The sequence below is a fragment of the Aulostomus chinensis genome, chromosome 3 (genome assembly GCF_037954235.1).
Source record: "Aulostomus chinensis isolate RoL2024-O1b breed Wild chromosome 3, RoL_Achi_v1.0, whole genome shotgun sequence".
In the NCBI taxonomy this organism is placed as follows: domain Eukaryota; kingdom Metazoa; phylum Chordata; class Actinopteri; order Syngnathiformes; family Aulostomidae; genus Aulostomus; species Aulostomus chinensis.
The window spans coordinates 14,665,768-14,687,021 of NC_141322.1; the positions used below are offsets into that span (position 1 = coordinate 14,665,768).

At 40.5% G+C, this 21,254-nt stretch overlaps 1 protein-coding gene across 1 annotated transcript in view; it reads left to right on the plus strand.

The window, feature by feature from the left end:
* LOC147267802 (vitamin D3 receptor B) overlaps positions 1–21,254 on the plus strand; it is a 31,129-nt gene that overhangs the window by 3,588 nt on the left and 6,287 nt on the right. Inside the window, exons 3-9 of the mRNA XM_086198860.1 lie at positions 13,075–13,222; positions 14,143–14,273; positions 15,584–15,780; positions 16,699–16,798; positions 17,422–17,602; positions 19,937–20,088; positions 21,113–21,229. Of these exons, the coding sequence (XP_086054986.1) occupies positions 13,077–13,222; positions 14,143–14,273; positions 15,584–15,780; positions 16,699–16,798; positions 17,422–17,602; positions 19,937–20,088; positions 21,113–21,229 (1,024 nt within the window). The 5' untranslated portion in view covers positions 13,075–13,076. The remainder of the gene's footprint in view (positions 1–13,074; positions 13,223–14,142; positions 14,274–15,583; positions 15,781–16,698; positions 16,799–17,421; positions 17,603–19,936; positions 20,089–21,112; positions 21,230–21,254) is intronic.

A 21,254-nucleotide genomic window follows, 5' to 3' on the forward strand; every position in this document is an offset into this window, starting at 1 on the left:
TCGTAGTGACCCAGCCCGAGGTATGCAGTAAAACACATCGCCTTATGTTTTCTCCCTTCTCCCTCCAACTCTCTCCACAGCTTCCCCTTGTCTTTTCTCTCCTTCTCTTTCATATCTTTCTCCCACTCTCTTTTCCCCTTTAAGAGAAACTTTGGCAGCATGTAACAATTTCAGAACCATTTGTGGGATTGCTTCATGTGATGTAGACAGAGGATGCTCATTAGACTGTCAGAGAGGGCCTCCTTCTTTCACTCAGGCGTTCCACAGCAATCCCTCTCTTTCTTCCAGTGCTGTTATAGGTCTGGATGTGATTCTGACTTTGACTCTTATGTGTTGGGATGTGGTCTGTAAGTTCATTGCTGACATTCTTGGGACATGATGCCAGAGGTTTTTTTATTCCCCGCTTTCCCCTCTCTTTTCTGCATATCTGTGAGCAGTTAAACTGATATCCGTCCTTGAAATGTTGTCTGGACCCTCCTCTTTTCTTTTTTCTTTTTTTTTTTACCCTCACTTTATTATAACTTGCCCCCGTCCACAATCACATTTCATTTAAACACCCAGGTCCTAATGGCAACACTTAATTAGGTTTGTTAGATGGTAGGCGTCACTGAATTTGCTATTGACTTTGATGAAAGTTAATCTAACATCTGGGCTGCGTTCCAAATCTTTTTCTCAGCTGAGGACTCATTATGTGTTTTCTGTAAGTAACAGGGCACCTGACAAGGAAAACCAATGACCACTTTCCTGTTTGGTAATCACATAGTCAGACAATGGCGCTGCTGGAAATTAAATAGCGAGTAGAACAGAGCTAAATAAGCTACCTTATGAGTGGTATTGGAATCCTGCCATGGTCCACCCTGGCACTTCTCCCTATAGGAATATCTTACACTCTCTGGAGGTACAGCAACTGCAGCCGGAATACGCTTTTTTTTTAAATGACTTTGTTTTGAGGTAATAATCATCATGCAACATCAGAACAAGGCTTACTACTTAGCATGCATTGGAGCAGTGATTCATGTTTTCCTCTTTTGATTTATTCAAAGCATGGCTGAGTAGACACACATGTCCCATAATCCAGGGACATAAGAGCCGGTCCCTGCTTTGATTTAAATATGCGACACTTTCTGTAAAATAACAGCTATTAGGTCATGAATGCTAAAGATTAATGGTTGGGACTGGGACTGTTCCTTCATTTCTCTTAACAACTGCTCATCCACTCTACTTCAAACTTGGCGGGTGTATGGCTGGGGATGTAAGGAAGTGGAGTTTGAAGTTGGATGTGTGTGTCATAATTTGGCCCAAAGTTTGTTTGTTTTGCTTCTTCGGTTTTCTGTTACGCTTTTCATGTTCCTCACTGGTCCTGTCTGCTCTCTGGGCTGTTTTACCATAAAGATCAGAATACAGGAGCATCGCAATCTGTGGCTGCTGGTTTGGCTTCAGTGTCGTGGACACAGATGACCATTCAAACAATAACCAGCAGTATTTAACAGTTACCAACCAGTTAGCTGGTATTATAAATAGCCACAGGTGAGTGTCCGACCCACTAAAAACATTTTTTTTCCTTATCTTATTAAGAGCTCTAAGCTTCTGTGCACAGAATAGCCAACAAGAGATCATGAGGATCCAGACATTATCAAACACACCCGTAACGCTGCTTGTGATGAACAACCAGCATCAAAGCCTCAATCTCCCATGCAGGAATATATGAAGGGACTTCTTATCAAGCACAGTAGTACGTAACATGCCATGCAGTGTAACCAATGTACATTTAGATAAATAGAAGGAAAAGGCACATTGAATTGTCACGTGCAGAGATGTCTTTTAGTCGAGATAAACTTCCATTGCTCACCAAACAGCCAACAGGCTTCAGACAGTCCTGCCTGAGTCCTCCGTCATCATAGCTGATAACTGGTCTCCTGGTTTTTATTCAGAAATGGCGCAATGTCGACATGAGTACTGTGGTAATTCTGTTAATTCGCAGCAGATAAAAGGTGTGTTCTTGTTGAGGGGCTCCGTGCTGAGGCATTCTGTCAGCTTCTTAGGATGGAGAAACATCATGGCACTGCTCTCCAGCCTCCCTTGCAGACCCTGCCATCTCTTTACTTTCACTCTTACTAGCAGCCTTGGAGCTTTGAACTTATCAAATCAATTTTGTCTGATAAAATATTTTTTAAACAATTTAATTTATTTGAACTAGGGCTGTGAAACGATAAAGATTTTTAAGAGTTAGAAATCTCTGTAGTAGTAGAAGTACTCACACAATGTAGGGAATCCAACTTTACACTTATAAAAGTGAAACCTACAAGAATGAGTGTCATGAGGGAAGCTGTCTCGTACCATTCATTAGTGCAGGTACTCCTGTACATGCAGATTGTGTAACCTCCTTGAAAAAGGGTTTTTTTCCCTTAATTCTAGCCAGAGTGTTGAAAGATTAAATCAACTTTGTTCCAAAGCCACTTCTACTATTATTTGCGTTATTATTTTTTCAATTTAACAATGTCATAAAATGTTCATTATATTGGACAATTTCTGTCCATCCATTGTCTTCCACTTATCCTGATAAGGGTCATGGGGGGCTGGAGCCTATCCCAGCAGCCTTCAGGCGAGAGGCGGGGTTCACCCTGGACAGATCACCAGTCCATCACAGGACCAACACATAGAGACAGACAACCATTCACACTCACAGTCACACCTACGGTCAATTTAGAGTATCAATCAGCCTCGTCCTCTCTGGATGTCTTTGGACTGTGGGAGGAAGCTGGAGTACCAGAGAGAACCCACACAGGCACAGGGAGAACATGCAGACTCCACAGAAAGATCCTGTGCTCAAGTGGGAACTCGAATCCAGAACCTTCTTACTGTGAGGCGATAGTGCGAACCACTGCACCACCTTGCTTTCCCTGGACAATTTGTTTTCTTACTGTCATCTTACTGGCCGAGAAACAGACCGAGGACTGACTGAAGGTTAAGTACGGTCCCCGCTACGATGCACAGTTGTTATGATGATGAGGTTTGTTAAATACCATTGTACAGTTAAGATGTCTTTGTTTCAGTTGATCCAAATCATTTCATGACAACGTCAAAACAGCAGGAATGATCAACACTGTTTACAAACAAAAAACAACATATGATACAAAATGAATAAAGATGAGGTAACGGTCCGACAATGATTTTAGAAAATCCACCTGAATTGTCTCAAAAAGGCCTTACGTCAGGGCCTTAATATTGTCAAACAAGTTTTTACATCCAGAATCACAAAGACTGCTGGCGCACTTCAAATTGGCAACAGCAGATGTGTATTGGCTGTTGTAATTCTGTTTTTATGTAAACACTAGGCATCAAAATACAGTCTTGAGTGACACCTCATTTGATCCATTTAGAGCTTCCTTATCCTGTTCTCAGCTTACATTTACCAAAGAGAATCTGTGTTAAATGGCAGTGTCTATATGCTGTTTCTCTTTAGTAGAGAGAGTTGGTTGTAACAGATTGTGTCAGTGACTGACGTCTTCGAACAGCCATTGAAATGCTGTGTAAAGGAGCCCTTGACCAGCAGACTTTGTTTATAACTGAATGAAATTGACACCTTTGCTGTTTAAATAACCTGGGATCCCATTCACTGTTACACACAAAACTGATAACAATCAGGGGCAAGTAATATCAATTGCACTCCCCCAACACACACACACACACACACACACACACACACACACATATATATATATATATATATTTAAACTTCTTCACGGGCCCCCAACACCCACAAATACTTTTAGTAACTGGCCAAAGGCAAGCAGCTAAACAATGTACCCGGCTCCAACAAATGTAATTATATTATGGAGTAGAAATTGATGGGGGTTGATGCAGTTGGTGAAAGTAAAACTACTCTTCTATATGCTGGTCAAGGCAAAGATAGCCTACTTATTTTCAAGCTATAATTCACTAAGATGACATTGACACCCCCCCCCCCCCCCCCCATTTCTTATAGCTCTGATTTCTCTTTTATTGTTAGCCGGCATTCAAAAGCACACACCTATGTTCTGTACTGTTTTATTAGTTTAATTGTAGTCAGAATAATCCAAATGGAGAGGAAATAGTAACCTACAATTTAGCCTGTTCTCAAATTTTTGTTGTGAAAAGAAAATACTGACTACTGTGAAACCACATCTAAATGTATGTACATTATGCATTGGGGATTATGTGGTGGTTATGGGCTTGTTTGGTGTCACAGTGGGGTGTACATGTGTGTGTGTGTGTCAGAGCAGTTGGCGGGGAATCATCTCAGTATACCCACTTTTGTAAACAAGACTACGCCACTGTCTTGGTGGTTATATCAGCTCAGGCCACGAGTAGATTTGAAGTTTGCTTTTGATGGTTTGTTTTGGAGGAATATCCTGCAGACAACTTGAAGAATTAGATGTCAGACAGTGTGAAATTAAATTCAGATGGCGTGAACCATGAGCAGAGAATAGAGACTTATAAAGTGCTAACATTAGCAATAGGAACACTCCCTGCCCTCTACAACCACAGACTGAATTGGAAATCTGATTGTTTTCACATTTCAACAAAAACACACGGTACACACTGATGCAACTTGAGCATAAAACCTTGGCTCAAGTAGCCTCCCACCTTTACCTGCTCTTCCTCTCATTGCCTCTGTTGGTGTGTGGTGTGGGAGCCTGAATGTGCCCCTGTCTCTCCTCCCAGTGCTCATGAGGTTTTTGGTAGTGGAGTCTTTGGCCTGTAAAGATGTCATTTCTGTCTCATCGTTGCTAATTTTCACAAGTTACTATGTGTGAGCATGAAAGTGTAAAAAAAAAAAAATCAGCAAAATAAAATTTCCAATTCTGATGATAGACGACAGAAATAGGTCTATTTCATTTGAATTATTTGTTGTGCTTCATTTAGTTACCGCCCATATGGTAAGTAGGTTGAGCAAATTCATACGCCAGAAAAATTAAGGTAATTTCTTGGTTTCAAAGCGTCCGCAACTCGCTACTCATTAAACCCCAGAAAGTAGACTTTGTGGTGTAGCATATCATGAAAGCTCACCTGACACCCATATTCAAGTCTCTCAATACACATCCGTATTTATTAAAATTTTATTTACAATAACTTCCTTCAGATCGTCTTTGGTGCTGATTGTCTGTCGAATTATCACATAAAGAAATTATTTAAGATTGCATAATGGAAAAAAAACATGGTTATGAGATCATCAGAATCTCCTGCCATTGCAACTTGGCTTGTGAAACCTTGAGCATGATTAAGTGTAACCACCGAAAGAAGGGAACCTCATTTCAAAGCAAAGTCACCTAATGGTTTAACTGTTTTTATTTGTTACACTGTTTTCCTGTCTTGCTTGCATGAAAATTGGCTCACGCAGCATGGTAGGAAGACTTGCTTGGAAAGACATTTTTTCTATTTTAACTCTTGTTGAAACACATTTTTTCAGCAGGTATTAGTTTGAGAAATGAGTCCTGCTTCTCATGTTCAGGAACACCTTGCTGCTGCCACTGCAGCTGCTGCTGCTGCTCCTGCTGCGGGTGCGATTCATATCCGAGCTCACACACACACATAGACATGTCAGTCAAACAGGAGGTTGCAAGATGCACATTTATCATAAAAGCAGCACCTAGTGGCTTTTGTCTCTACATTTTCATCAATTTCTCAGGAAGCATTACATAGAGGTCTGTGCTCTCTGAGTGCTGTTCTAGTTGAGAAATAATTGTTGGATAAATCGATCATGAAACAAGTATTAGTTGGAACCTCAGTTATTACATTGTTGGAGTTTTTGCAATGTCTCTGACAAACCCTAAAATATGAATAATTTTGTTATTACTCATTGGGTGGGCAGGGGGATGTTTCCTTCCAAGTCCACCACATCCAGTGTCTCCAACCAACTATTTTCCAGTGCAAAAGAAACTTGCATTAAGTATCAGATCTACACACACACACACACACATACACACACACACACACACTAAACAAATCAGCTCCTTAAATGAAACTGAAACAACAGAAATAAATCATACTATAAAATTGCTTTTTTCCTGTGATGCCTCTGGAGATGAGGAGCTGGCAGAGATGCCACATTTGTTTATATTTAGAAAGCAATTGAAGGGGCTTACAGTTGTGGATATTTAGCTAGCTTTTTGAATAACAAAAACGGCCTGTTTGTGTTGATGTCTTCTCTCTGGGCCACAGCTGTGTGCCCACTCCTAATACTAGTCCCCTCTCATGTCCGCAACAGGGTACACTGGGGCTTTGTGACACCAAGTCCCAGTGACAAAGAGGTCACCCTCCCTCATTTGCTATATGTATCCATGTCTATATATGCATATATTCCTGTCTGTTTTTACTCTCCAGCTTCCACTCCACTTTTCCCTGGCCTGCCTCACTCACAAATACCACTCTCCTCCCACACTACTCTTACTACTCTCTCCTGTGGGTTGACACATCCTCTGTTTGACTGCTGCAGAACAGCCATTCAAGAAGCAATGGATGAAAACTCAGCTGATCTGTCTGTGTGCAATTGGCACACACGCTGAGTGTATGACACGCTGTGACAGCAGCAGCCAGAAAGACTAGATTTAGATATGAGAATGGCTGATTGTAAATGTACACTAGTACTTCTACTACGCAGTGGCTCATGTGAGCACGAAACTAGGGAATCCTGTGTGAAAGCACACATTTAATCAACAGCTCATTAAACTTCAGAAAGTCAGTATTTTTCATAAACTAGTGTGAGAACTGCGCAAGTAATAGAAATATTATCAAATTAAACCGACGCCAATCATGCATATCTAAGCAGACGGCCAGCAAAAAGAATCATCATCATTTACTTTTTTTGAGCAAAATCACGTGGACAAATTACTGTGTTCTCTAAAATCTCAGGTCCTACTGCTACAAAAGGTTAGTCAAAACAATAGAGTAATCACAAATGTTTTTTCTCATATTCATCTAACAGTATAGTTAGAATAAGGTGGTATAGCTAAGCTTAGTGTGGGCGAATTTAGTAAAAAAGACAGTAGTGCACATAGTTGATTATTTAACATTTTGATTGTTGTGCCTCTGTGACGTGTGACTGTCAGATTAACCTTTTATCTTTGACCACAGAAATCTTCTCGGTTCATCCTCGAGCCCAGCTTGACGTTTGGGCAGAGTTTGAAGAAATTCCCTCAAGGCACTCCGTAAATATTGCATTCATGTGAGCTTGACCTTTGCCCTACAAAATCTTTTTAGTTCACCCTTGAGTCCCAGTTGATATTTGTGGCAAATTTGAGGAAATTCAGTGCCTCAAGGTGTTCCTGAGATATCAGGTTCACGAGAGTGAGACGTACAGATGGACAGAGATTGCCAAAAATCAGGCCTGTGACCTACAGCTTTAACAAAAAGTGAAATATTAAATATATTGGGATTTCAATAAAATTCCGATGAATAGGGCAGCCTTTGTCAGAATTGGAAATAAACATGCTTCTTTAAAATCCACAATCTGCCATCTGCACTTCTGTGTCACATGTGGATTATGTTAAGTGGTTGGCTATTACTATGGTACTTGTAATATGCACCATTATCAAGAGACATGATATAAGCTGTGTATGAGCACAGAGGCCATTTATTCCTGCAACCAGCCTTGACGTATTAATACAATAATCTTCCAATCCTTTTTTTTTTTTTGTTGCTGTTGTTTGATGATGGTCTCTACTACATATGCACACAACTAGTGTAACTCTATGTTCGTCTGTGTTTTTATTAACGACGGAAGTGTAAAGCCTGTCATCAATGTCTTGTCTTTTTTTTCACCAAAGTATGTAACCTCCTTGAAACAACATGCTTATTAAGTTTTTTGTTTGTGTCTTCCATGACCAATCGTTGTCTGTTTAGTATGGACTCAAGTGGAAAGGGACTGCATTCTGTTAACATCTGTAACATTACAGGAAAGTACCCTCTCCCAGTGGTATTATGTTATAATCCACAACAGGGCTCTTTTCCCGATCTTAATTCAAGCTACATATCCAATTGCACTCTTGTGTTTGACCGCTCTGCAAAATTCAGTACGATCTAATACTGCTTGATAGTTTGTCTGTTGGAAAGAACACCAAGTACTACATCCTTTGAATCATGACTGGGGCCAAAATAATGAAAAATACTAGAGGGAGCTTAGAAAGACCAGTAGCCTACTTGTCATCTGTCATGTACGTCTGGATATATTTCCTAAATATTTTAAATGATCCGCCTTTTTTTTCATAAAGCTTTCCTTTAATGTTTCAAGAGAAATATTTAACAACATGTTTCCATGTGAGAGAAATAATCCCATTGACAAATGTACTGACTTTACCCCCCCCCCCCCAAAAAAAGCAGAATGGACCAAAACAGAGGTTACAACCTTTTTATTGCCGACATTATGGTATAAGCAAATATTTGATTTTAGATTTATGATGTGATGATTACTTGGGTTACAAAACCTCTTCATAGAGAGTTATAGAATTTGTGGCTTTCTGGTCCATTGATACTAAAAATTGCCTTTTTTTTTTTTTTTTTTTTTTTTGCTTTTTTACCCAAGTTTCATTGGGTTTATTATTGTTCAAATATATCAGGATCCATTTTAATACACTTTTTTGGGCTATTTAATGCTGACAGATGACAAAAACAGAGAGGAGAAAGATGGGGAACACATGTAACAAGGTCCCCTGTCAGAATCCAACTTCTGGGGTTGTGTTTCTGTGGCTATATTATACATCTGAACCAGGAGGCTAGGGAGGCATCATCCAACTAGTTAACTTTATGCATAACTGCTGAAGATTAATGAGACCTCAGATCCATTAGACAGGATCTTTTAATAGGTAATCCCCTCATGCCTTCATCAGGGTCTAATATTGGCAGCTATTATTGAATCATAAACATAAATCAATATACTGTTTTTCTTTTTGTGTTTTAATGATGATCATTGCTAACAGTGCCGCGGGGATGGTGTATATTTAGCATCTCCGTGGGTTACCTCAAACCTGTGATTATTGCCAAAGATGAAGCCCTGACAAGTAAAAGAAAAAACACTTCTTCCATCAATTTTTGGGGGATTTTTGAATGCAGTGCTAACGTTTGTCCAGGCTGTAGGACTCATTCCTCATTCATTTGTTATTTGAAGTAATAGCTGGTGGAAGTGACTCAAAATACCAATCAAGCCAATCAAAATACATGGTAGTGTTTTCTTAATTGGTAAAATCATCTATGTGCAAGCACATATTGGATAAAATGCTGATCATCAGACTCTGTCATTATAAAATACATAGCGGCTTCTATTAGCTAGCCATCAGCTGAAAAATCCATACCTGATTGCCTTTCGTGGTGCAGAGCTCAAGCCTGTAATGTAAGCAGAAATTACAGTGTTACAGCCTCAGGCTCTGTACCTTATGACAATGGCAGATTTGATTGATGCTGCCCAAAGTCGTACACACAATCTGTATATTATTCCAGAGTGGTAGGAGTCTGTAGAGGCCCGAAGCACAGCTGTTTGCTTGTATTGTGTGGCTGAGACTGCAATGAGTACAGATCTGGTCTAATAAGTTGATGAATTATTTAGCGCTCTCTCGATACAAATGTGCATTTAGTGTAATGGCCTGTCAAAGCTGAATGAAATCACACAGCCAAATTCACTGATCATTTGATGGCATAGTGAGGTAAACACGGTGTTTTCCCTGCTGGTTCTCTGGTGGAGGAGTGTGAGCGCCTGCAGGGAGGAGTCAGATTTAATGCTTTTATGTAGGCAGTCCTAAGTTACATAGGCCAGTATTGTGTAATATTCTATCAGTACATGATAGTGTTAAAGATCTTGTACTTATTATGTTACACCTACTTAGGATTCGGTATATTTAAACCAGCTATCTTTATTGCGCTTTATCTTTTTAGCCTATAAAGTTTATCTCTATGTAGATGTCTCACCTTCAAAATGTCTGTAGAATTTTCCAGGGATAACTAACAACTGATGCCCTAAAGCAGTACTTCGCTTTTTAAGCCCCCCCCCCCCCCCCCCCCCCCAAAAAAAGAGCTCTTGGGCTCACAGAAACATTTTTTCCTCCATTAGTTCTTTGTGAGTTTATAATTCAGAAAGAAACAGTCACCTATCTAAAGCCTGAAGCTAATGGTGACTGATAGCAAACTACAATGACAAAACAATGGAAAAACTGTCCAAAATGTCTGTTGACCACATTCTCACTTTGAGCTAAAACATGGATCCTGGTAGTGTAAAGCATGAGTGTTGAGTGCATTTAAATAACAAACTTTCTCCCACTCGTCCATGCTTAACCAGAGCGTTGTAGTTGGGCTGGGGGTTTTTTGATTTTGTTTTTTTAGCTAGCTTAAATCAATGTTTTTGTGGATTAGTGGGCATACTGCTGAAGAAAGAAGATGTGAATTATACAAGACATTGTGTCTGAGAGTTTGTCACCAGACATTTCTGGACTCTTCAGTAGTTTTGTGGCTGTTGGTAGTCACCAAACTTAGTGTCAAGCTAAAAATACTTTTCTGATTATTTCTTTTTGTGCGCTAAAACACATATTTGTGAGTACTTGAAATGTAAAAAACACTTTTTAGAAGAAATATCGCTTCAAGCCAACAACGTTTAACAGCACTTAGCAGTTATTTTCTTACTCGAGTCGCACAACCGAGCAAGGGTTCCTTCACCTTTTCACTGCAGATTGCAAGTGTTATCGTCTAGTAAACAGCCTGAAGGCCTTATCTTGACGTGACCAGAGATAAACCTTATTTTGACTTTCTCATGACACTATCATATTACTTTTAATATGAGTGATGATGGATCACGGTTAAATTCCCCTTGAGTGATGTTATGTAATTTCCTAAGGACTTTTGCACATCACCTCTGAACTTGTCTGAAGACGAGAGATGAGTAAAAGGGTGGGCGGGAGACAAACAAAGACTGTGCACTGAGAGAATTGGGGGGAAAGTGAGAGGGTGTTGAACAAGCCCTTGCCTGTTCTGTCACTAGAGGCTAGTTGGTCATCATAACAAAACAACAGTGTGCAGTACAACAGCAGCTGTTAGTACTTTTATCAAGTGCAATTGAATTATTGTATTTGTCAGGCTTTATAGGTTTAACCACCCACGCCTGTTTCTCTCCTTCTGTATGATGTGAAAAACGACCTTTGTGTTTTCTTCACATCGGCTGGCCTGAACTGTTCTGCAGCTCAGTGATGCAGGGTTTTCCCGTCTACCTATGACTCTCTCTCTCTCTCTCTACTGTCTGTTGTTTATCAGAGATCTGTTCAACGTATTTGCAGAGTTCCCTCCACAAATATTTGCAGTTAGTTGCTGCTACTTCCAGTTGTGTAACAGCGTTGTATCAGATGTTCCCAGCTAGAGCATGTGGTGCAGTGATCCAAGATGTCAACATGCTGTGAACCACAACTGTCCATGAGGCCTACGGCAGTATGGCGATGACTGGATGCTCTGTTCGCCGCCTTCTTTTGACTTTGTGTTTAGAATAAAAGTTGGATCTACGTGTCTTCTTATTAGAAAAGGCCAGAAGCAGAATTTAGATGAAAGACATACTGTTAATATTTACCATTGTAGAAAAAAAAAAACCACTGACATGAGGCCTGAGGTTTTATTTTTACAGGACTTCGAGCAGGCACAGTGATGTTTTAATTAGAAACAGGAGAAGGAGTGATCACTCAAAACATTTTGAATTATTCAGCCGGATTCTTACCTCTCTGACTTTCTTGTCGTTTGTATCTGGTTTAGTGACACTCCCTTTCCTCGACTCTCCTTCTCCTTCATTCACCCTGCAGTGGAAGCAAAGAAAATAGTGTAGTGAGAAAGGAGCTTTGTGAAAGGGACAGTGATTGTTTATGTGGATGCTAGCCTTGCGGTGACATGCCTTTTTTGTCCCCCTCACTAAGCTGTTAAGTGAAATAGATACTCGGAACACTATGTAATCAAATATAACCCAGATCCAGCTTTTGGAGAGGAACAAGGGTTTTTTCCATTGCATTCGTATGACTCCGATTGCTTTCTGCTGGACAAAAAAACACTGAAGTCGAGTTCACCTCTAAAGGGTAGACTGGAAACTGGAGGTCTATCCTGTAGGAAGGGACTGAGGTGGGTTGGCAGGGAGAGAAGTGGCAGGAAATGTGTCTGACTTGTAAGATTTAAAAAAAAAAATGAAATAACTTCTTTGAAAATTTCATGATGGAACGGTGAAGTAATATTATTCAGTTACTTTTATCATTTTTTCTTTTTTTTCTCGTGAAGTGCAACACAATAGTTAAAAAATGTTTGCAAATACACTTCTGTCTAATAATGTTGTTGGCAGTCTAATTCATTTTTATCTCCTAAAAGGTGGCAAAATTAATGAATAGTGGAAAAATCGGGATGACCATCAGATGTTGATTTTTTTTTTTTTTTTTTTTTTTTTACCTTTCCTGCTTTTCTGTTGAGAAGAAACAGAAAAAAACTCAAAAATGGCAGATTCATATTAGGGTGGGCAAAATAACAGATGCATTTTGATTAATTTGGTATCAGAAAACTCAAAGAAAATAACAGTTAATTGCTGTCAAGGTAGAGCAGTGTGTAACTAGCAGAGGAGAGCCAGATGCTTTCGCTGCATCTTCTGTCAGCCAGAAATTAAAAGATTTCCACCCCTTCCAAACATCTAATTGAGCTGAAATATTTTAAATGTTTGCCACAGTCAAAATTGACAAGAACTGAGATGGATTAATTACTAAACATGTACTTGTTGGCTTTGTTTTATCGATTGACAGCCCTGATTTGTGTGTGCTGTATGTCTTGTGCTCTGATATTCTCATGTGTTACACATATCTACTAAGGAGTGTAAGGGTGTTCTGTCACATATAATTCTTATGTGTTCTGAAATTGACTGTCATATGTGGTTCTGACTGGTTCTGCTTGTGTCGTTTTCTTGTAAAGCAGGTGCACGTCTGTGAAAAGCGCTGTACAAATTATGCTCTGATTTTACTTCCAAGTTTCTGATTCAAACATTTATTGAAATGTATGGATATGCTTTCCACTTACGGTTTCTGTCTGTGCTTTCTCTCTGTGTAGTGATGGAGCCCACGGTTGTGAGTACATCCACTCTTGCCCCTGATGAGTTCGATAGGAATGTGCCGCGGATCTGCGGTGTGTGTGGTGACAAAGCCACCGGCTTTCACTTCAATGCCATGACCTGTGAGGGCTGCAAGGGTTTTTTCAGGTATAAAAACACATGAACCAGTGAGTGAGGAAGCAAACCTGCATATAGTACACGTAGATATGTATACACACACACACACACACACACTAATACCTGGAATGCTTTTTGTGGCCAGCACAACAGCTCATACCACCCTGATGAAAATACAAAGATGCACATTGACCAAGTTATTGACATATACACATTAGCTTGCATACGAAGGTTTGAACACATAGTTAATTCACACCCACAGTTACATAAGAACATATGCTAAATTCTGTGTAGCTGCCATGATCGCACTAACACCAGCAGCAGCAGCTGGATGGACCGTCCCTATAGCTATAGTGCCTCCTGGCTCTTTTATAGTTTTCAATCTAACTGAAGACACAACTAAAGCAAATATTCTTCAGTGAGTTTGTCTGTGTGACAGTCATCTGCGTACGTTCCTCTCTGCAGTGTTGATACTAAAACGGAGAGGATCGAGTCAATGGATGTTTACCATTCCCCTTCCTCCTCTCTCAGCTGGCCCTTGTTTGAACTCTCACTAATGTGTGTCTGCGTGTTTTTCCTCTCAGCGATGTATCAATGTTCATGCATGCATTTCCACCACGAACTAAAACGTTACACTTTGCGTCACCCCTTGGCTTGACTCATCCTTTACCCCGGATTTTCTGGCACTCATCCATATTCTGGCTCTTTCATTCACTTGAAGGGCAAAAATATTTATCCAGTTCTTCCATTGTTTGATTGTTGTTGCTGCGATTGTCACAAGTGCCTGCTACATCTGTTGAACTCACATTCCTTACTCCCAGCTCTGTTGTAAGTGTAGTTTCAGACATGTTCAAATGCACACATTAAGTCTTAACGTTCTTCCAGTCCTATGTTGCAGAAACTGCCATATCTGTATTTTAAAAGCCTGTAAAATGTGTACATTTATTTAGGCGCAGCATGAAGCGCAAGGCCACCTTCACCTGTCCCTTTAACGGCAGTTGCACCATCACCAAGGACAACAGGCGCCACTGCCAGGCATGCCGGCTCAAACGCTGCGTGGACATTGGCATGATGAAAGAGTGTAAGTACGACAGGTGACCCATATGTCTTCAAGGCATCATGCTGGCCCGCTGATGGGATGCATTCAGGAGGGGCTTGCAGGAAAAACAACACTGAATTTTACTGTTGCTGGCTAATTCTAGTTTGTCCTGCCAGGTGAAGGGCATCATTCTAATAAGTGTTTATTTTATTGATTCTTGTGAATTACTAGGATTGAATCATGACGTCTCTAGATGTCGCTTGACATTGCAGCACTAATCTAAGACTTCCATACACATATACAATTTAGATATTAATAAAATATGTTGTATTTGAATTATATGCATGTTCAAGATATTTAAAAAATAAATCATTCCTTTTTTTTCCTCTGCTGGATGATAAAATTTACACAACTGTTTTCAGTTTGGGGGGCCTATGATGGCTCTTGTAAATATTATGTAATATTTGGCCTCGGGTCAAGTATCTCTGGGTTTTCACCCATGTTACAATGTTTACATGTTCTGTTTGAACTCGTGGAGCCTCCCCATATTGTATACAGTAAGTATACGCCATCTGAAGTTTAAACACCTGCTGGTATGTACAATCTAGCGAGGCATCTTCTCCCCACACAGTCGTGTTTATTTTCCTGCTCTGTAAATAGCAGGTACATCTTTCTTGTTTTCTCCTGATATCCGGATATTGTCCACAGGCCTCTTTTATTCAAAGGTTTCCTTTTTCCAGCTCATTTTTCCCCTGTAGTGTTTCTGGGAATATCACAAGAGTGTTGGCATTGACATTGAATTACTGTATGTGAACAGGAGCCAGTGGCATGCACTGCTGTTGTTGTTGTTGCTGTTGCAAAAACAGCCGCATGTTGTGGAGACCCATCTCTCTCTGTCTCTCTCTCCCCATCTCTCTCTGTCTCTCTCTCATTCTCTTTCTCTCTCTCTCTCTCCTTCTCTCGCGCTCACTCTCGCTCTCTCTCTTTCTCTGAGCTAATTCAGTGGCTAGAACAACAAGGAGCGAACAGAACAAAGACAATGTTCTCAGTTGTTCTGTGCAGCAGGGGTCTCCATATGGATCCGTCCCCTCCCATTCTCTTCCTCCAGAGAATAACAACACCCCCACCCAACACCATATTGACATAGCTATCATCACAATGTTAAACACAAGTACATTTTGATTTTGATGCTACACCTGTTTTCTGTTATGCCCGTCTTTAATCAGCTGTGTGCCGCTTTTTTCTGTACTTTTAATGTAGGTAATTTTCATGCGAAACAGTTTTCTCCATGTCTGTTTATTTCTTCAGTGTGAATGTGTAACTCACTTGTTTGCCTCTTTGTTTCACCCCAGTCATTCTGACAGATGAGGAAGTGCAGAGGAAGAAGGACCTAATTCAGCGGAGAAAGGATGAGGAGGCACAGCGCGAAGCGGAGAGGGAGGCGCGGCGGCCGCGGCTTACTGAGGAACAGAGCCAGGTCATCGCCACTCTGGTGGAGGCACACCACAAAACATATGATGACTCCTACTCTGACTTCTGCCGCTTCAGGGTGTGTGTCTCAATCCTTTTATGCCTATCATCAAATCATCTGTATGCAACTTGACTTACTCAGATAGCCCGCAGAGCTTAGATAACAAATCTGTGGGATTTTAAGTAAAAATAAAGACGACTGAAGTTTTTATGAGTGTGTAAGCAGAAGCAGTTCTGATGAACCTGAACCAGCACAAACACCACCTCAGGCTGAACGTTTCTTCTTTGACTCTTTGAAATAAAAACACTGATAATACTTTAACAGCTGGGATCATTTTAGTTACACTGCAGGAGATTTATGTTGCGTAGTATTTTAATGTGGAGATTTCTCACAGCAGAACTTAATTCTACCTCTGTCAACATCTTTCCTCTGGTTTACACATGACCTTCACACCCACCTCTATTTCTCCTCTGAAACTGTTGGTTACCCTCCAGTCCTTAGAGATCTAATCTGTAGCGTTGCCCCAACCGTGGGCCAACATTGGCCCACTTCATGTTTAAATTTTGCCAGATGTAAAATAGTAAAAATAAAGGGCATGATAATAAAAGAATCTTTCAGTGTATACTGTAAATCACTATTAATGCTGGTTTCTTTTTGTGAGGAAAAATTCTCTCAATGAAGGCTCTTTTAATTATTTTATCATGATTTAGCAGGCAGTTGAGAACCAGGAGATCAGACATATTGTAACCCAGGAAATACATGTTTGTCCTGTACTTAAACATTGACCTGGAATCACCTCACGAAAATACACCTTTTGGTACTGAAACAGGGTGTGTTTGGTTGCTATGCTAAAAGCTTTAATAATATTTACTCATTTATAACTGCCATGATTAATTCATAATTTATACAATACAACAGATGAAGAGTGTGCAAGAAGAAGTGTTTTACTGTATAAATCTAAAGCATTCTTTCCCTGTGCCCTTTTCTCCTGTCCAGCCTCCTGTTCGCGAGGGCCCAGTGACACGTAGCGCCAGCAGAGCCGCCTCCCTCCACTCACTGTCTGATGCCTCCTCTGACTCCTTCAGTCACTCACCAGGTACGAGCCGCTCACCCTTAAAACCTGGTTTAAATCAAGTAAAAACACTGACTGTTGGACTAGTGTGTCCTGCGTAGTTGCTTCTAGAAACAAGCCCTCTTTTGAATGGAGGAAGGAAAACAGATGAACTTCAATGGGAAGACATGTTTTGAGAAAAAGACTATTAATACTTAAGCTATTTCCTCTCAGTTCATTGGCTTATACAATTCGTTGCACAGCTTTACTCAGAATCGAGTGGAAATCCTATGAATAACCTGAACTCTACAGACACCTGACCCCACCAGTAAACATCAGTTCATTAATTCATCTGTCACTAATGGAGTGAACACAGCGAGGGACACGGTCACACGGCCTACTTCCAACACTCTGCGGAGACAGACGACGCAAAACAACTCCAGCTACATCTCAAGGCTTCACATGTTTTCAAGGCTGTCATCTCATTTCTACTGACCTTACTTGTGCATTTTCAGCTAATCACTTCCATCAGCAGCCCCCTCCTCTTCCGCTGTTTTCATAATTTCTCCCTGTTCTCTGAGCACAGATCCTTCATATTTAGAGCAGAAGTGTGACATTGGCATGCTGTGATTTCCTTTTTTCTGCTGCTTTCATCTTCCTCTCTGCAGAATCAGTAGACACCAAAATGAACTTCAACAACTTGCTGATGATGTACCAGGAGCAGGGCAGCAGCCCCGACTCCAGTGAGGAGGAGGGCTCAAGTTTCTCTATGTTGCCCCATCTGGCTGACTTGGTCTCCTACAGCATCCAGAAGGTCATTGGTTTTGCCAAGATGATCCCCGGGTTCAGGTACATATGCACAACAACACACTCCTCTGATGAATTGGATTCCTTGACTCATAATCTGGAGAAAGATGGCTTCACTCGAGTTACAGCAGGACAAGAAAAACTGTACAAGTGTTAGGGTAGAATAATTACTTGTGTAATCCGGTGTCGTACTGTCAGGGTTTGCATTTGACTGAATCTCCCGAGGCTTGTAACTGACAGAACACTGTGACATAGAAAAGAAGACAAACATTTGTGTCACCGTGTTTCTGTCTTTACAAAAAAAAAAAATGGCAAACTACCATCTCACTCTATTGTAGTGAACTGACACAACCTCCACATCTCCTCTTTGTGTGTTTTGTCATTTGTATTCTGAAAGTGACTTTTCACCTGAATGTTTTCTGGTGACTTTGTACGCCGACTTGTTTTTCTAGTTGATGTGGTGCCACAGTCAAAGGCCATAGATGAAAGTATATTCATGTATCTTCACATTATAATCATGTTTATGGTGAGTTGATGGGCAGTTATTCATTTACAGTCCTCTTACTGGCACTTCAGGTGATTGTCCAAACTTAGAGGTAGACACTCCTCTATTACTCAGCAGTCATCAGGCATGTTTGCTTCTACACCCACAGGTGACAATTCTACCTAAAAACTCTATAGGTAGAATCGTCAACACCAATTGTTAGGAAATAAAAATATGTTCCCCCTGATTTGCATAGAGGGAAATGACATAGTATATTATTGCTCTTAAAATGTAAGCTAGCACATTATTTGTGACATTTGAGGTCAAATGTATAATGACTGGCGGGGGTTGTCATTGTTTTTTTTTACCTTACAATGAAGGCGACTGTTGCCTTCCAGTCACACAGTGTGTTGACAGGGAGAAATGCTCTGTGTCTCAGGGGTCACCCCAAAGTCAAGGCTAAAACGAGTCAGGGCCTGTATTTCCTGAAAGTTGTCATTCCCACTGGCAGCGAGTGATGGATGTGGTCGGACTACCTTTGGAATGTGTGTTCCCTTATGATCTCTCTTAAGGCCTGACCTGAAATTTCACTGATTAATATCACCACGAACCCTCCCCAGCTGATCACTTAACAGATTAACAGTATATTTCTTAATATTGTTGTCTGTCATTAATAATGGATTATTTGTTGTACAATTTTGTGTTTAAACATCAATATACTAATTGAATTTGTTTCCCTTGCTCAAACGTTTCCAGGACAAAGATATGAACGTTTTAAGTTTCTCGTTGCTAACGTTTGATGAATTTTTATAATTCCTTGAACAAGAAAAAAAACTGTCAACATTTTAAATACAAAAAAACATTTGTTTGTACGAATAAAAGTAGTTATAAATCAACCTTCCAAGTATGACTTGATTTAAAACAGTTTCGAAAGTTTGATGTGTCTTGGTTCCGTTGAAGTGTTGATTACTGGCTCAGAGGATGAGAGAAAAACAAACTTGCAGACAAATAAAGATTGGTATTGTAAAATAATAGAAGACTGCAGATGAGTAATGAAACAAAAGATATCACACTCAAACTTCACTAGCTGCTTCTTAAAATTAAGATCGTTCATTTTTGCATTACACGGTTTTTGAAGTTGCATCCTTAGATATGCAAATAACGTGCACTAATTTCAATAAATATCCACAGCAGAACCCAAACTTAAGTACGCACTTCATTTTCTTTGAATGTTTCTCACTAGTCTGAAAGAAGACATGAAAGCACAAGGCCATCAGTCCCAAAAACGACCAGTGCGTTCATACATAGTTTTCCTGCCAGGTTTTGTTCTACGTCCCAAAAAATCCCAGCAGACTTTTCAGATATCCAGCTTGTGTCTCATGCTTGCCTGCTGTATTTATTTCCTCAGCGTCTCAAACGCACGATGCTCGCAGATGCTTTAAAGACCATTAGTTCAAATGTTTATCACATGAGAGGCTCATGCGCAGCGCAGCTTTCCCCAGCAGAAAGCGGACAACGTAACATGTCGAGGTTTATACACTTTACAGTATAAAGAGTAACTGGCCTGTAATTGGTGAATTATCATGGACGACCGTGTGCTTGATTTAGATGGTTAACATGACTAATGAATGATTAGAAGCCTGAACTGTGTTCACCTCTTCATAAACATAATAGTATGAATTAGATCTAAAGAAAGCACACCACTGAGAACCAAGGCCAGTTCCTGACTGATACTTGGACTCTGTAATAGAGCCTTTGCTTGGTTGTTTACCAGCATCTGATTCAACAATAGACAACACTCAACATTAGACATTAACTCAGTAAACTCTAAATCATTTAGGATCATTTTGTTTTTGTACTTGACACACGCTAAGTGATGGTTTTCCTTGCAGGGAGCTGACTGCTGAGGACCAGATTGCCCTGCTTAAGTCCAGCGCCATTGAGGTGATCATGCTGCGCTCCAATCAGAGTTTTAATCTGGAGGACATGTCCTGGAGCTGCGGTGCACCTGACTTCAAATACCAGATCAGCGATGTCACCAAAGGTCAGTGGAAATGCTGCCACGTGTACAGTCACTGCTGGGCAAGCAAACTCGTGCTTAGCATTATATGTTTATGCATGCTTATCAACTAATTTTGCTCAGCTGATAATTTAAGAATGGACGTGTGTGTTACACGGTAACTATCCTCAGCGCTAAAAGGAAGTGGCATTAAGGAGGCGATTGGATCATTCGTGTGGGAGCCTAGATGGTTTCTGGCTCCGGCCTGTATACGTACCCATAGGCGAAGGACACAAATGCAGATTTTTTTTCTCCTCAACAAGTCCTACATGTCTGCGGAAGCCCCTGTGGGCATGGCTTTCATTTGCCTCTCAAACAAGAGTGCTTTTTGTAGGATCAGCCAAAGAATGTCACTTCTGACCTGCGCAATGCACAAAACAACAACTTTTTGGACCAGGATCGGAAACTGTTTTAAAAATATCCCTTTTATAGTTGACCTGAACACAACTTTGTTATGTAGCAACCAATAGCAGCTAAGGTTCCGTGTCTATATTGATCTAATTGCTCTTTCAGTACTTTTTGTTGAATATATACACGTTGTTAAAAATACAACGGATGCAAGCCAAACTTTCTCTCATTACATTTTTGAATACTTAACACAGACGACACACATGCATAGAATAATAGAAAGAGAGATCCCATTTAAATTAATTGAATAATTTATTAGTTAAATATCATCTGAACAAATCATGGTTTGAGGTTTAACACAGTCTCCACCACAACAGTGGACTGCGGCTGTTCGTTCACTATGAGATATTTTGATCATTTTGTTGTCAAAGCTGCTGGTGTGTAGGTTGATTGTAATTCAGTTTTCTTCTAGTAAGTGTCCAATCAGCAGTTTGTAGTTATTACACATGAAAGATCAGAAAGATCAGTGCTTCCCACTGGCGTGATGAAGTATTAATGAGGGAGAGAGAGAGTAACATTCCCAGGGGTTCTTCCCTCTATGATCTAGCGTGGAACTGGTATGTGCTGCAGAGACCGTAATGCCATGTTGTATCTCTGATAGCGGGCCATACTCTGGAGCTGCTGGAGCCACTGGTAAAGTTCCAGGTGGGCCTGAAGAAGCTCAACCTGCACGAGGAGGAACATGTGCTGCTGATGGCCATCTGCTTACTTTCTCCAGGTACTGTAGGTCTGGCCGTGTGGAG